The 17622-nt window shown below is 42.9% G+C and overlaps 1 protein-coding gene across 1 annotated transcript in view; it reads right to left on the bottom strand.

The window, feature by feature from the left end:
- Positions 1-17622, bottom strand: part of MTHFD1 (methylenetetrahydrofolate dehydrogenase, cyclohydrolase and formyltetrahydrofolate synthetase 1) — a 43402-nt gene that overhangs the window by 25229 nt on the left and 551 nt on the right. Inside the window, exons 2-8 of the mRNA XM_059819238.1 lie at positions 9829-9913; positions 7401-7460; positions 6633-6686; positions 6114-6250; positions 5882-5982; positions 5406-5542; positions 3892-4003 (exon numbers count right to left, since the gene is read on the bottom strand). Coding sequence (XP_059675221.1) covers positions 3892-4003; positions 5406-5542; positions 5882-5982; positions 6114-6250; positions 6633-6686; positions 7401-7460; positions 9829-9913 — 686 coding nt within the window. The remainder of the gene's footprint in view (positions 1-3891; positions 4004-5405; positions 5543-5881; positions 5983-6113; positions 6251-6632; positions 6687-7400; positions 7461-9828; positions 9914-17622) is intronic.

The following is a 17622-nucleotide window of genomic DNA, read 5'->3' as shown; positions in this document are numbered from 1 at the left end:
AGAGAGGTCCAGTAGAATAATCTCCTTTCTCTCTGGCAAAAAAACCTGTTATATCCTGCTGTACTACAAGACCTCACAATTCAGCAGCAGATATAGCACTTTTTTCCAGTGGTGACCTTTAAGCTCACCCATAAAGAGAAAAAAAGACAAAATGCATTAGTAAACTAGCACAGTCATCTAAGGAACTCACTGATTATAGACACAGCATATCAAAAAAAGAAAATTTAAGTTTCTCCTGGAGTGGCAGATCCTCATTTCAGATATGAGGACTCTACAGAACTTTCAAGCAGTGTGAAAAACCTGAAGATAGATTTTAATGTTGTTGCATTGAAATATTATATTGCATACAGTAACTGTATGTTTGAACACAATCAATAACTTTAACATACATTGGGCGAGGGGAAGGAGTGGAAGAGAAACCAAACTCCTAAACAGCTGATTATGTTAAAACCAAAAAGAGGGAACAAAAGCAGCTCCTGCCAACACTAATTTTTAGCTGCATTGTTACTGACAATTAGCAGCTTGGATGTTTTGCTGTGTTTGTGTTTTAAGCAACACTTCTTCTCCCTAAAGTTCAAAGCTTCAACAACATCACAGCTGTTAAACAGTGTCTCTACAGCCACTGTCAGCTTTGCTGCCTGAACTGCAGACCAATCTGGCCTTCCAGCCTAGAGACCAGTTTAATTAAGGTTAAAAAAGGCAAATAACACAATCATATTTTCTTCCAAGGATGCCAAGCAGGCTTACCAGCCACCCAGGCCAGGAAGGCTCCAGGCCCAAGAATGAAGAAAACAAGTGATGAATTAGGCACTCCAAACACAAACAGCCTAATCTGTTACACAGACACAGTGATGAGCACAAGCCAAACAAACCCCCAGTCCCTGCCTCTGCATCCGCACCTTATGCCAAGCATGGCTGAGCACAAATTAGGAGCTATTCAATTGCCTTTAAAATATTCTTTTGAAAGAAAGCTCACATACAACTCTTTCAGCCCCCCCCCCCCCCATAATTTCCACCTTCTCAATATTCATCATCCCACTCTTAAAAAAACCCCAAACTTGTTACAGAGACCATCAGTGACACTATAACCATTCCCAGTGCCTGTGTCTTCTTTGGTCCAGTAGGTTCTCGAGCCTGCTGGAACACATGAGAGAGAACATTCAAGGACTTTGAGATCAAAGAAGTGAAGGACATGCCTACACATATGGAATAAACAGGTATGATGATCCCCATCTATCTCCAGAGACAAATGCATGAGAGACAGCCTGAGTGCAGCTTCTGGACTGGAGCTAATTCATAGTCCTACTTTCGCCACACAAGGGCTGGGAATATCCACATGATTTCCAAGCAAACTTCTGCCAATATACGTGCAACTGTTAACACATTCCTGGTGGATATATGACTGCAAGCACACAAGACCATACACGACCCTCATCTATAAAACAGGAGATCACTACCTTGTAGTCTGCTTCTTTCTCTGGACACCACTAGCAAAGGTGTTTCATGAGGGATCCAACACAATCTGATCTTACAGGCCTGTGATGCCAGCTTCATTCCCAGTATATGAAGATATAAACAGCATCAAGTCAAGGCTTTCTGTATCTTTCTATCTCCTCTACTGTTTGAAGAGCATGGCAGCGAGATCCACAGAGGCTGATCCTCCTTTGCTGCTCTCATATCCCACTGTTCAAGGTTCCCTGTTGGCTAGGGCTGCAAAATCCCACAGCAGAGAAGGACTTTGAATAAGGTTGCTTCCTCCATCAGGACTCACAGAGGGACACTCCAGAGACTATGTCATCTCTGGGAATATCCTCTGCCTGCATTGCTCTCCCTTCCTGTAGCAGAGCAATTTCTACACGGCTGGAATAAAGCATTCAGAGTATTTACCAGACTAGCTCTCCAACTGCAGCAGTGGGGAGAGAAAGACAAATACAATCCAGTTTGGAAAGGGAGTAAGACACGCTTGTCTGCTCTAATAGAGGTTTCAGGAGATCCTCTCTTCCCCTCTCTCTACCTAGAGACCTGGAAGAAATTTGGTTCAGCTATAGAACACATGAACACAAAGCCAGATGTGCCTAAATTGCCTATTCTAGCCTCCAAACTGGCAGCCTTGGGAGTGTACAGGCCACCATCCATTCAAAAGCACAACAGCTGCATTTACATGGCACTACATGGCTATAACTTCAACTCCAACTTGGCAACCCTGCATGAAGTTAATGTCCTGATGTCAAATCATATTATGATTTGCCGGTACAGGACACCCTGACTTGCAAAGTATAGGCGTATCCAGAGATTGCCATGTCCTCCAACTGCAACTCACATCTACACCTAGGAGGCACCTAGCTGGGTACACTTACAGCTATGGCAAGATATATGAGAACTGTGCTATTTCTCCCCCTGCCACGTTCAAAGCACCATCGCAGCTAGAAGCAATATTCTATCTGTACAGTGACGTAGCTGGAGAAGCTGGCAAACTAGCTGCCGTTCTTTCTGTAGCATTGTAATTCCCACAATTCTAAGCACTGTTTTCCCAGAAGATTCACCTGAAAACTTTTTTGCAACCTATCAGAAGGGAAGAAAGAGGCAGGAAAATGCAGAAGCTTCAGAAAACCACAGAAGAGCCTGTGGCATCCATCATTTTGAAATCTGACAATTTCCATGATACTCTATCAAGCCCTGATTACTGAGTCTCACAATGCCATTAAGCGTATTGCCATGTAACACTGACTAGGCTGAGTGTACAAGCAGCTCAGATCTCATGCAGTGCCCGAGGCAGACTAATTGCAAAGAAACAGGGATGTGTCCTCAGAGATGCAGTTCACATCAAGCCTGAAAAAAGGTCATACCATCGTATGTCAGAAACACAGTGGTAGTTTTATTTGCAACGTGTTAGTGGAGGAGACTCCAAGCCATTCTGCTTCATGCAAATCAGCAGTGACCCTGTGGGTTTTGGCAAATTGCCTAAGTTTGGGTAGCTTGGCACAAATACATCAAGCGAACAGCAACAGCAGATGACATTTTAATTTTCATTAGACAGAGGACTAATGTTTTTAAATGCAATTCAGTGTCATCTTCAAGGAACAAGACTGCTGAACAGAAATTTCTTTACATTCCATTAAATAATGGCAACAAAATGACTGATTAATTATGAAAACTACCTTTTAAAAGCCTTGTGGGTGTAGCACAGAGATAGTTGGATGGTGACTAATTTTCCATATCATTCAATATCTGTAATTTGGATTTAAAATGAGATGAAAACAGAAATTGCCAGACTGTCTGTTCCTTCTTTATAAGGAAGGAGTAGCTAAGTGAAACCCTACCCTAAAATCCATTATGTTCAAGTACTTTATTCTATGCCAGAGCCATTGTCACCAATACTCTTGCAGAAGCTGCTTTGTTCCAAGACAACAGCTATTCAAGCCTAAGAAGTTAATGTTGTGATTCAACAAATCCACAGCTACTTTAAGATACTGCTTGCAATTTATGTATTTCAAACAGAACAGCTTAATCAGATCTAACTGCAAAGTAATGACAGCAAAGCTGCACACTCACAAGTGACAACAGCAGCAAGACGTCACTATGTAGTTGTGGCAAATTACATGGATATTCTGCTGTAATATTTCCTAGGCTCCCTCTTTCCTCTACTGATCATCAGCCTCATTGAAGGCAGAAACAAAACTGCTGTTGATCTGCTTTAGGACAGTACTTCAGACCAAACTTTTTTTATTCTGGCATCTTCAGAGGTTGCCATCATTACCTAAGACAGATTTTTGAGAGAAAGAAGTCTGCATTGACTAGAAACACCAAGGAAACAGTATCCATGTACTTACTTAGCAACTGCATTTACATACAAATAAACACATCCCCACTCTTTATACATTACCCACGCACCTGGTATATGGTTAATTCCACAGTCTATTACAATTGCACCAGGTTTGATCCATTCACCTTTTACCATTTCAGCTTTACCAGCTGCAACCACCAGGATATCAGCTTTACCAACCTATAAAAAAGCCAAATAAACAACTCTGTATCACACCAGCAGTGGAAAAATGCAGACCTGCTTTAGCAGCAACTTAGATCAGCTTCAATTGCAGTGAAACTGTGTGCTCACCCATTGCCTTTGGAGGGATGGAAGGGCATCGTCAGCAATTAAAAGTAGTTAGTTCCTTGGCAAGCACAAATTCCTGCAGCCAGAAATTATGGGCCATTTTCACACTCCTACCCTGAACTATTGGTAGTTAACACTTCACAACCTCCTTTGAACTCCTCCATAATTCCCACGTGGATCACACAGACTACTTTTAGATAAAATTAAAGCTTTCTGCATATTCTTATCTTCCTCCCTTCAAATATCCCTGCATATTCAGCTGCTCTTTTCAATGCTAGAAATACACCCAGCACTCATCAGATGGCAGCCAAGAACAACCCCTGCACAGAACTCTAAGCGGCACTTCACTTGTGGCAGTACTACCTTGCGGTTTTTAAGTCCAGGACTGTGTAACATGCAACTCCAGGGAAAGCTGATTGTAATTCAGCACTAATATTCATTCAGACAGTACTCAGTAAATTTCACAGATCTGGTCACAAAGCTGGTGCTAGAGACTCTGACTAAAGCTTGTTGTCAGTTCTTGCACTGCTTCATTCATGTTTGCTTAGGAAGCTGCTACCCCTTGGAATTTTTTCTTTTAATCTTCAAGGGAGATTAACTATTTTTAAGATTTCATTAAGAATTAGCACTTCAATTGTTAATCAACCTAATGACAGTCTTATTGAACAGCAACTTAATGCCATGAAGCACTGCAGTGTTTCTGATCTTCCTTGTGAGTTATATTCAAATACACCTACCCTCTTTTCAGCTTTAATACTTGCCCACAGAGCCTGGCAGTGTTGATTGCTCTACGAAATCCAAGTAGGTGGCAGCACAGCAACATACTATTTCTGTCACTCTCACTGCTAAAGAGGAAGATGGTACCAACTCCCAGTCATAGAAAATAGACTGGGGGAAAAAAATGCCACCAAAACTGGAGAAAACATTTGGTCTAGCATTTCCCGGCCATTAAAGCAGAAGACCACCTGGTCTCTTCAGGAAAGAACACAAACATACCCTGTCTTGCAGGCCACTACTTGGAGATTAGGAAGGGATGATTAAATTTGCAGCATTTGCCCAAAGAAAACAAAAATAATAATTTTATTGTTATAATTAAAAGCCTCTAATTAAGGGCCAAAAATAATCAGGACCCTATTCCAGCAGAAGTATTTACACAACCATCCAATGAACAGGACTGGGAAACTGTTTCAGATGAAAGACAACCCAGACCCAGTAACTTAGAGTGGCAATATGCAGCAGGCAGCACTGGCTTGCAGGAGATAACTACAGCCTCATGCATCCATCCTGTCATTACCTCCTCAGCCAGCGTTGAGGTCTTTGAATGGCAAGTGGTTACCGTTGCGTGATTCCAGAGCAGCAGGTCATGCATGGGAGCACCGACGATCTTACTGCGACCAACCACTACAGCTCTTTTACCTGCAACCTGGATGCCTGCACCACAGAAAGTTAGGAGAAAGTAAAAATAGGTCATTGTGCGTTGTAGCGCAAACTAACTCAAATGGCTCTGGAGCCTTTTGGTGAGTTTAAACCTGGCTCTGGTACTTCAGGATACTATTCTTCTTCTGGGTTGTGTGTGATAGGGAATTAGGAGTTGGGAGGGAGGAAGGAAGGACCACTTTAAAACTAGCTCTTTTCCTATCTGAAAAGGCAGAGATGAAATGTGGCATCTCAACATAAGTCTCAATGCGAAGCATAGCCTTGCGAGGCGCATAATTTCTCCTCTTATTGAAGACTACTGCACTTATGAATAATGGATGGAAACTTCCTTACCTGTCTGCCTGATAAGTTCCATGCACCCTTTTGGCGTACAGGGAATAAAGCAGTCTCCTAGGTCCCCTCTAGAGAGTTTCCCAGCATTGATGCTACTTAAGCTGTATTTTGAAAGAATAAAGGCCAAGTAAGATTCCCAGCCTCATGATCACTGTTCAGAAGGAAAAAAAAAAAAAGAAGAGGTTTCTTTCTGGAGTAGCTGTCATGCTCTCCAGGGGTAAAGTCAGTTTACCCGTCTACATCCTTCTCAGGCGCAACAGCATTGGTTATTTTTTCTGTATTGATGGGTTTATCAGAGTCAAGTGGCAGCTGCACTATAAAGCCATGAACAGCAGGGTCTCCATTCAAAGAGGCAATGCACTTGAGGACCTACAAGAAGTAAAGACCAAAAACCTAATGGCTGATAAACTGAAACATGACTGATGTAAAGGAAAAAGGACAATCCTATCTGGATTAAAAGACACATACAATATGTTTAGTTTTTCCACCCAAGAGTACAAATGACTCATATTTTTTATTTTTAGAAAAATACCTGTTAAAGTCTCTAAATTTTACATTGTAGTGTTTTAGTTTTCTTTTAAAAATAAAAATAAAAAAATCTCAGCTGGTTCCAGGGTTTTTTTGTGAGTTAATATCTATAGGCAAGCAGTCTTTTTTTTTTTTTTTATAAAACGAGAAGGCAAATATAAGTTCGTCTCTTGAGCTCAAGGCCTAAATTAGGTATTTTTTCATTTTTGGCTATATTACTTACGTCAGCTTCTGTTGCTGTGTTTGGCAGTTTTATGTGATTGGCACTGATCCCAATCTGCAAATGAGAATACCAACAAATTATCTGATTTCTGAACTGATGTCAGAGATTGATCTGGCTATTTTCTCAGTCCAGCCCAGTCACAGCTATATTCTGTCACATTTCCCAGGTCTGTCTCCCATTCCTGTGGCTACAGTCCTATTATGTGGAAACATCAGCAACAAAAGAGAAGAAAAAAGATTAGTGCTTCGCCTGCTTAGATTGGTCCATACTTCAACTGTCCTATTCACCTTTTGACATGAAGAACATCTTGGCTTGACAGCATACTGCTTTGAAATGCCAGCAGAGAAGATGCCAGCTATCACCTGGGAAACAGGCACTCAGGACTGGGGACTACATTCCCAGCCCTGCTGTAGCATGTAATGTACCACTTGGTGAGAGATGCAAGGCAACTGCAGGTACAAGACAGTCAGGGAAGATAAGCACATGGCCACAGGTGAGGAAAGACAGAGCATCAGCACTTCAGACACATGTAATCTAGGAGATGATCACACAAAAAGTGGCACCAACCCACACTGTTGTTACCCCACTTGGCTAAGTGTCAGGTTACACACCTATACTACTTCCTCATAACAAAGAATTCAGGCCAAGACTGGTTTCTCCAATATGGGCAAAGCTTAGACAAACTATTTGATTTGTGTATTTTTTTTCATATTCAGATTTGACCTACTGTAGGAGGGTAAAAAGAAATATTAAGAATTTGGGCGTTACCTCAGCAGCAGCCTTCAGTTTCATATTAATGTAGAGGTTCGAATCATCCCGATTTCCAACCTAAGGATGAAAAGACAGTTGAGTCACACTGCAGAATAGAGACCCAGTCACAGGCTAAGATGGGCTTAACCGTTAGCTTCCTTTGAGCTACACGAAGGAGACAGAGGTGTTCTTGAATAACTGTAGAACACAGTGATAGAGGCTATAAGTAGCTGGAGCTAACAGAAAAGTGTTCTTTCAAGTACGAGGCAGCTAAAGACAAGTTGTCTGATGTCCTACATAAACACTATTTACACCTTCTGTAAAACCTTAGAAACACAGTATTCTCCACAGCAGAAAATACTGCCTGCCATTTCATCTGAGAAAGTTAAATCTCTAACTAATTAACATGATCAGCAGGTGCTGATAACATTCAATTATCAGATTAAGGCTTTCAGAAGAGCTGGGCCTCTTTGATACCCAGGAATCTTAATTTTATGCACATACGTGTGCCTTGATGGAGAGATTTCTTCCACTGCTGTTTTGTACCTTGAGAATTTTCCTGCCAAAGAAACCCAACAAAACAAGAACAAAGTGATGCACAAAGAGAAAGCAGCAAGTGGAACAAATGCCTGTAGTTTTTGACAGTATTGGGTGATTACAGCACAACTGCATTTCAGAAGACTGCTTGCAACATCCAGTATGTTTTTTAAAGGTAATACTCCTTGTAACCATAAGAAATGAGGGGCAAATAAGGAAAAGCTGATAAGCAAACTCTTGAAACCCCATTCCTTGGTACATGGTAGCTATCCCTGGTTCTCACACAGACTGCAAGCTGCAGGGGTGACTGCATTACCTGATCACCCAGCATACACTGGTTCTTCCCTAGGGTTAAACAAAGGGGCTGTCTCCCCTTTAAAGTCTGCTGGGTTTAGGAAAAGGTATGCCTCATACAGAGCAGAAAAGGAAGAGAGCAGGCATCAGGAGACAGCAGCAAACAGACCACATATATTGTGCAAAAGAGGACATTTCTGACTACAGGACAAAAAATAAAGATTAACTGACTTATTCTTTGAGCTCAGAGGACACCAGATACCTCTCAAGAAAAAAGAACTTGTTGTATGGGGTGCTATATATCAGAAACAGCTAATTGTCCTGACAGCTGAAAAACCAACAGCTGAGAATATCGGTATTAGGAGATGAACTCCAAGCCCAGACTGTTTGGTAGCTTACAAGTGTCAGAAAGCCAAAGAGCAAACGGGTTGTAAAGGACTCTGAGACAACTCAGGATTGAAGAGAACACAGGCCAACCAAGAAAAAAAATCCAGTAACACTACAAAACAGCAATTTCTGAAGACAGTTTACAAGGTCAGCAGTTTGGCAACTTCCATTAAAGCATCCCTTACTAAATTTTAAATAAAAGACCTTCCTCCTTCCTTCTAAACACCTGAAGACAAGTCTTCTGTAGAGATGATCTTCTTAAAGCTAATGGAAAAGAAAACCAGAAAAAAACCCAAACTACAAACAAATTTGTTCCTGGCATTGAAGAGGAATCTGATCTGTGTGTACTATAGTGGTCTCAGCACTGGAATCCAGAGACAGGCACCAACTGTTCTTCAGGACCCCAAAATACTGAATAAGGACAGAAGCCACTTCTCTAAGCAGCCACTTACAGTCCATCAATCCTTTGTGGCCACCCAGTTCCTTCCTGTTACATGACACTTGCTACTGCTAGTCACCTTCTGATCTAAGCACAAAAAGTTTCCATTTTTTATAGCTGCAAGGAAAAAAAAAAAAAAAATCACCTTAATTCTGCCAAACACAGGCCAAAACCCTGTACTGATGAGTGCTTTTTGCCTCCGCAAGCATTTCTGTGTAGACTCTAGCACTTACTCACGCATCTGAGACATACCAAATTGAGCAATGGGATTTTGTTCTATTCCCTGCACTCGAAGTCTTCTTTGCCAAAGGCGTTTTTGGTTGGGTTCCCCACCGCTGCCCTCCTCTCTCCATGTTCTGATGTAATAGCAGACCAAATCCCTTAATCAGCACCCCATTTCAAAGATTTCTGGTACAAACACATCTCTGAACGCTGACAGGCTTTGGGGCTCACAAATGCAGAGACTTGGAATAGAGTCTACAAGCGCTACTTCCTCTTAATAGGCAAGAAGCCTACTTTCACCATTTGACAAACATAACGCTCAAACAGAGAACTGCAAGGGTCTGATGAAAGAAAAAATCCAACCCCAAAACCCCGAAATGCTTCTGGGCCCCAATGCTTGGGGAAAAGACATCACAGAACTGTGTTACCATCCCACAGGGAACCCTGCTCTTCTATTCCTTATAAAATGTTACCATTGCAAGGCAGCTTTGATAAAGCTCATCAGCTGTGCACTTACCATTGCAAAGCAACACAGATTTCTGTAGTTGTCATTAAAGAAAGCAATACCTGCAAAATTGCGAGTCCTGGACTGAAGCCTGGAAATTTCTCTTTCATCTCAACAACTTGCTTCTTTAGTCTCTCTCTCACTTGTCTGAAGAGGGGAAAAGAAAAACCAAGTTAACCAAGGGGTTGAATTCTCATACAGTGCTAAATCAGCAGTTGAAAAGATGACAGGTGGGCAGACTGGCAACATGTACCTATGCCTTGAGTATGCAAGTCCCAGCAACCTCCAAATAAGATTAATGTCCATAAATCGCTAAGACACTTCGGAAGTTTCATTCAAACTTATTTAAATTTTTTAAAAATTTTCTTTTAAAGTCCACATTGTGCTTCTTCACCCTTTTCTTCATTGTCTCACAGGAATCAAGGCTAAAAAAAAAAGTACAAAATTTGGCATGGAAACTCCTGGGATTTCAAACTCCCTACTCAAAAGCAAATCCTCTTTCCACATATGCTGTACCAAATCTTCCTGTCTTCCACAGGTACCAGTCAACTCTGTCACACATGCTGTCCTGGTAAAGGGTGATGAATCTACAATGGTAAACCTCTGGAAAATAACTAAACAAACAGGAGGTACCCAAAGATACACCTCTTCTACAGCTGGTCAATACTATGTGTTTATATTTCCCACCTGCTTGGCCTAACCCAGGCTGGTTAGGCTGCAGTCCTACACCCACCTTACTGCCTCCATTCTGCTTCTGTGCTTGCCAACACTCATGCAAGAAAATGCCCCCAACCCAAGGGCTTCCAAACGAGGCAAAGATTTTTCCACGGGAGCAGGAAGTAGAATGGGAGGTGGACAGAGATGAAGCAGTGAGGAAAATTAGCTAAACCCTGGTACACAGCTCACGTCAACTCTTCAGTAAGTATACAATTATGAAAACGTAACTTTGAAATGGAAGCATGAGAGGATTCACTGATTAGTTGATCTAGCTCACATGCCAACTCATACCCAGTTTACTATGCAATGTTTTAGAGATAACAAGTATCCACCACCGACAAATTATCCGCTGACAGCTCAAAAGTCACTGTCACCACCCTCCCCAGCCTTGCACTCCTCTCTAATTTCTCAATCACTGTCTGGCCCCATGTACATGATCCTTCACCAGGGAAGGTGGTGGGGAAGAGATGCTGGTGCCAGACCCAACGTGCTCTTTTAAATTTGAAATTCTGCCAAAAGCCTGGGTGCAGGCCCAGCACCACTGCTCTGTCTCCTCACCAGAGGCAGTCAGGGTTCAGAGAGAACTGACCAGTTGTGCCCATCTCATGGGCTCACGGCACTGGAAGGAGGCTGTGGCACTTCACTGCAAGTGTAGGAGATACTCACTCAGAGGCAAAAGCTAGGTAAGCAAACCTCACAGGACACTAGAAGCTTGATAGCTCTGTCCCCCTCCACGTGATCTCCAGCCCGTGTCCTACCCACTATTCTCAAAGGGATGAGAAGGTGCTACCATCACGCTTAGCAAATCTACTCTGCTCCAAATACCCTACCATTTAAAACACAGATGGTCTCCTTGTGCTCATCTACCCTCAAATCAGAATCACAAGGTATGCTTCTTCCCAAGTGGAACCAGACTTCACAGACTGGAGGAGGTGCTATTGGTACCAGTTCACTAAAAATGCAAACAGCAAGGGTACAGGGACAGAGTAAGTAGCTGATGCTGGCTGGGAGGCTGTGATTCCTGCCATATAGGGAAATTCCAGAATGACTGATAGCCAGTGCAGCCAACTCTACCCTGCAACTATGAGCTCCAAATCAGAAATGCCAGAGGCAAGAAGAAAGGGAAATGGGAGCAGCACATGGCTCTGCTGCAATACAGCAGCACTGATCCCATGGGACGGTTGCAGCTGGCCGAGCCAGAAGCAGCCCTGAGGCTGTTCTAAGTCCCATCTCAGGGGAATCATATAGCCTCCTGCTCTGTCCTAAATCATACATCTCTCCTGATGCATCCCGAATCATGCAGTCAGAGCTCCACTGCACCTGAGAAGCGGGTTCAGAGTATTTATAGCTGTTTGCATCTGGCCAAGCTGTTCAAAGTCTCTTAACAAGTTTTGGTAAAGGAGGTTGTTTTCAACCTCACTTAAGAAATAGTCGTTCCTAGGCTTCCTTTAGCTATGACCTCTGTAAAACACTTGAGACTAAGACTGGCTGATGAGTTTAGAAAACAGTGTCACAGCAAGTCTTGTCGTAGCAATTCTGCATGCTGAAGTGACAGAAGTTCATCTGTTGGGTGGCAAAGCACCAACTGCCTCTGTTTACGCTCCGGCTGTAAGTCCCTAGGGAAGGCACCAAACCTACAGCTGCAGACACAACAGGGCCTGAGCTCACGAGCAGCCCGTAAGAACAACACAGCGATCTCAAGAAGCATCAGAAACCCACTGTGTGTGGCCTCTGAGCGGGTGCTGTGGGTCAGCTCTTCGAGGGAGCTATTTCTGAGAACAGCCTCTGGTGTTTCAGCAAGGAAGGCACAGCATTGGTCTGTGGCCTGCAAACAAAAAGTAATGCAAACAAATGTGAAATGTATCATAAATTACGATGCAGTAAACCCCTCATAAGGGACAGTCAACTGGAAAGGGTCTCAGGTCTGGGTTTTACTTTTAATCCAGTCTTCTCAGTGGAGGAGATCCAGGCCCACCCAAGGGTCTAGTTTCCCTCTGTCCTCTGTAAAGCAGGGCTGTCGCGTGCTTTCACCCCCAGCAGCCGTGACTGTTCACATATTATATCGCTGTCATTTTCTGTAATTAGGCACTAGCTCACTTCCCCTTCAGCTACACAAGAAAGTTAACACGCACAAACACACGAAGTGGTGGTGCCAGAGCTGATTTGGTTTAGGAGCCTTAAATCAAGAAATCACTTGTTAGACAGCCACCTAGTGTTAACTACCACTGCTCTCTAGTTACCAGAAAAGCCACACATGCAAAAGTTTGAGAGAAAATTAAGGGAAAAAAAAATTAAAAATCCTTGTTTTAACTCCGCAGACTTACAAATAGAGTACTAAATAAACTTTGTAAGCCAGCAGCTGTTTAGTGATACAGTTTGCAAAATTCTATTGTGGACTTCAGGTCTTCACAAAGATAAAAGTTGATGTTGATAAATCAGCAACATGTTTTATTAGCTGTATGAAAACACTTTTAAGTCTTCAAACATAAATTTGCAATTGTACGTGGCTGTTCCTCCAAAAGCCTTCCCTCTGACACTAAGGCCCCTCCTGTGCTCACACACTCTTCCACAAACAAACTCACTGCAAACAAGGGTCCAGGGTCCACACAGGTTAAGGACAGCACATGGCTCTAAGCACACAGTGCAAGCGCCAGCTACAAAGATTAAAAAAACCTGTTAGTCTTTCTTTCTCCAGACTGCAACAGTGAGCTGAATTTAAATTTATTAAGTGAATTTCCCAGAACAGCAAAGGACAAACCACATTCCTCCAGCTCTGCTGTAAATGGAGAGACGCACAGCTCCCATGCTAGTGCCTCCTCAGGCAGACCTCCCCACTACACCTATGGGATTGTGTACACGCAATGGCTCGGGTGGCTGTGGTGCGAGCATACACGCCACCACACTGAAGATGACCCCAGGCTGTTTCCATCCCTTCTCTGGGTAATAAGGCCCTGGGTCTATGTGAATACTGCCAAACGTATGACCTGGCAAATACTTCCTTCAGAGACAATGATGCTCTAGAGAGGCCTGCCCCCAAAGAGAAAGGTTTGGCCTCACTGCCTGGATCACAGATTTCCCAAAATTTCAGAAACGTGCATCAGAAATGCTCTTCTTGCAGCCCTCCAGAAATGGCTGTATAAGGCTGATGGTCCTCCCCAGGTCCTGCACTATCTTGGTCAGGGCTGTTGTCCCTGTAGCTATTCCTCCTTAGAGCCTGCAGCACTGCCACTGCTCACTTTCTGTTGCCCCCATGAGAAGAAAAGAAACAACACTGGAGAGGGGGAAAATTGTCTCTCCACACTGCAAACATCTATGGCACCATGTCCTAGCTAGGAGGACGACTGCTTTATCTTCAAATACTGTGAAAAGGCTGCAAACAAGCATGCCACAAAACATCCTACTGGTACCCCAAAGAAGAGACAGAAAGGAGCCTCTCCTGGGGAGAGTCACAGGTTGGCTGTCCCAACGGAGTGGCACTGGGATGGGAAAAGTCTATCTGAATGCTGCTGGTAATTCAACAGATGGCTCCAGCTGAGGGAAGACACTGTTTAGAAAACAGAGCTGGAACCTGTTCACAAGTCTCCTGCCCTACTGTTGCATGATCCTGGCACACTGTCATTATCTCACAGGGGATCTGCCTGATTCTTTCTACCAATTCCACACTCCCACAGTTTTTAACCACTCTTTTGGTTGTGTCAGCTCAAATACTTGTCTGAGCACTCTTCAGGCCAGATAAATACATGAAGATGCTTTTGCCTTTTTACAGGCTTTTTCACCATGTCCAGAACACTAGTCCAACGAGGGCCACAAAATGGCTGAGCTGAAGAAGCAACCATCTGTAGGGGATGGGGTAGACAGCATTTGAGGAACTTCTCAAATGTGGCTGGCTGCTAACAGAACAACAGAGTTTAAGTTGCACATAAAGCTGAGTCTTTAAAACTTACACAGAAGAGTTTGCCCCAAACATGATTTACAATACCATGAACTCGCATGACCAGGTTCCCATGGTGCAATGTCAATCACACCAATCAGGTCTGCATCCCAAAACAGCTACCACATACAACAGCCAACTATCAGGTGATTTAATCGGAGGACAACATAACAGAATCAGATAAGGACTCAAACCACGTTTGTGGGGCTGCAAGCACTTCAAACACTTCAACACTTTAGGCCATGTTTACAATGGTCTGTCTTCACAAAAAGTGGTATTAAGATTTTCTTCCTTCCATGAAGGGGACATGGCAGTCCCTTACATGTTCGTTCTCTTAGGACTCCCCCTTTCCATGTTACCTGGTGCTGATGTGCACAGATGACAGCACTGTGGCCCTGTTGTCCACCAGACAATATGTTCTCCTAGTTTATAAGCTCTTTGGTGCAGGGTCCCTTTTTTTTAATTCTAGGTCTGTACCGCACCTAACGGAAGGGGTTCTTGCTCCTATTTGGGGCTGCTCAGTGGCACTGAGTTGTCCTGGACCACACAGTTCACTTCAACTTAGCACATCCACAGTGTGGTACCCCTCAGTGCATGCCTGAAACATTCTGGGTAGGATCTCGTAAATGAGATCTCACAGACAGGGGAAATTTTTCAGTTCAGACTAGATTTATCTGGAGTTCCAATAGGAACTCCAAAAAACTTTTGAGACCCAGTCTAAAAAAGCTGAAGAGTTTTCAAAGATGACTAAAGAATTGTCTTTACTGCACTGTTACCTCCAGTTATAAGCGGAGCCTGATCATCGCTGTTTCCAGTACTTTAAACTCAAAGCACTGCCTGGCCCATCCCTAGGGGCCGAGAGGGGTGTTAAGTCTTCCCTGCCATCACAACTCATCAGCAACTCATCCAGACCAGGAATATTGGTCCATTCCTGGTGCTATCAACCAATTCAGGCCAAAGCAGAGGTTTCCAAACCTGGGCTACTTCAGATGATAACTGAACACCCCGCTCACTGCGGTGGACATAAGCTGTAAAGAAGAGCCACTACAATGTTTTGCTCCGAGTATCTGTTTCAGACACAGAAACAGAGTATTTTTATTTTAAGAGAATACTAGTAATAAAAAAAAAAAAAGTTGAGAATACTGTATTTTGATTCCCTCCATATTCTGAATACTTAAAGCACTGTTTCTCTGCCTCTTATTAGTCATTTGTTTAGTGTACTGCTACACAATAACTCATCTTTTGCAACTCATTTCCCAATGAGGCAAGTTTAACTTGCAGCAAAATCTAAGACTGAATTACTAAACAGCCACAGAGGAAAGCCACTCTGAGATAACTAGCCAGCTCAGATTGATGCATAACCCATCCAACATTTAATATCTTTCACAGACTGTCCAGGGGTAAGAGTTTGTTTCTGCTGAAAGCAGCAGCCTTAGCCAGAGAAGCATTAACTTTAAACACCAATATCCTACACATACGTCTGCTGCCCTGTATGTTCTCCTTCCCATGCACAACATAACCACATTTACTATCCTCACAGGTAATATTCAAAGCCACTGAAAATGTCTATTTTCCTCTGTACCTCTTCTGAGCCTTCCAAGACTTTCTAGGTGTAAACTAGCTTTATCTCCTCATCAAGTTTTCCTTATTTACAGAGACAAGGAAGCTCCCTCTCCCTCTCTCTCAAAGTACTTATTCTCTTTACATGTTTCACTAAAATAAGAATGCCTCTATCTACTCGATTTTTATTTAAGTAACTGGCATGACTCTGAATTAGGTATTTTTTTCACCTCTCTTTGGGGAGGGTGTGCTTGGTGGCAGGAGAAGAAAGTTCACAATTCTTACGAGTTTTGATTTAAAACACACACAGAAACCCAGAATTAGGTAGCTGGAACACTGCTTGATTGATTCATCTTATTTGTTAATATTTCACTGACTTACAAACAAACACTTATCTCGATTAAAGGATAAAGTAACAAAAACGCCCCCTACAAGATAGTAACTGAAAAGATTTTGCAGTTGATGTAAAGTCAGAAACACTCCCTTTCTACAACAGGCAATTCAGTTGAAAATTCCTAGAAAAACCACATGCCTGTTGCTTCTTCTGCTGCTGCCAGACTCTTGGCCTGGAGGTGAACTCTGGACAATGAGAATCCTCTGGACCAACACTTTTCTAGACAGTCTGGAAGAAAGGAACAGGTATCTGAAGGGTGGATAGCCCATTTCCTCATGCCTCCTTCAAGTACTCCACTAGGAAAAAACAGAGCTACCTAAGGCCCATTCCTGTGGAGCACATGATGGTTTTGCTATACTGGACAAAAATACAGCAGAAATAAAGGAACTGAAGGAGGACAGCTGTACAGCTGCAATTATTTTTCCATTTTGTGTTGTCTTCAGGTGAAGATTTGATGCCTTTGGAAGACAGGCTTCAGCCAAACACCTTAGACACGTGCTGGAAACTAAGCAACTCGAGAAATTCTCCTCTTCATGCCTATTAAAAGCTTATGCCTCTTCCCAGGTATTTGCACATTACAAAGGTCCTCATGTCTGAAAACAGCTGCTACTATAATACAGAAAACAAACAGAAATAAAAATTTCACCACTGGATCTATAAATTTAAAGAAAGTAAGTAATGCAACACGCACTGCCAAGGAAGCTGGAAGTTTTAAGGTTTTTAAGGCTCAGAATACCTCCAAAACACACTCACTGTACCCAAGCTAGCAACTTCGCAGATTTCTAGTCACTCTAAACTTGCAATAATGTGTAGCTTGAAAGGACCTACTACACTTCAGGGGCACTTTCTACACCAGAAAAAGGAAACCTGCAACAGGCAAATCACTAAGTACCACCAGCACCACACGCAGGCACTGCAGAGCGGAGCGTGCTGGCTTCAAGACTGCCTAAAGCATAAGGTGTAATGAAGCACACAAGACTGAGAGACTACAATACCCAAGTGCTACTGGCCCAAAAATTACCGGGTAAAAAATACGCAAGCAGCCTTTCATCATGGATATTCAGATTCAAGACACATTAGACATCTTGACGTTACCCAATACGTGGATTAATTTATCTTGCTTTCAAAAGGAGTGACCAACGCCTGTACAGTATGAACACAGAGGCTGTATCTAAAGCACGGGTTCCCAACTCCTGCTCGTAAAGCATCCTAACAGCACTGCTTAAATACCCAAACACTGTAAGTCAGCGAGCC

The sequence above is a fragment of the Gavia stellata genome, chromosome 7 (genome assembly GCF_030936135.1).
Source record: "Gavia stellata isolate bGavSte3 chromosome 7, bGavSte3.hap2, whole genome shotgun sequence".
Lineage (NCBI taxonomy): Eukaryota > Metazoa > Chordata > Aves > Gaviiformes > Gaviidae > Gavia > Gavia stellata.
Note: the sequence above shows the minus strand (reverse complement) of the source record. Positions and strands in the feature narration are given on the sequence as shown.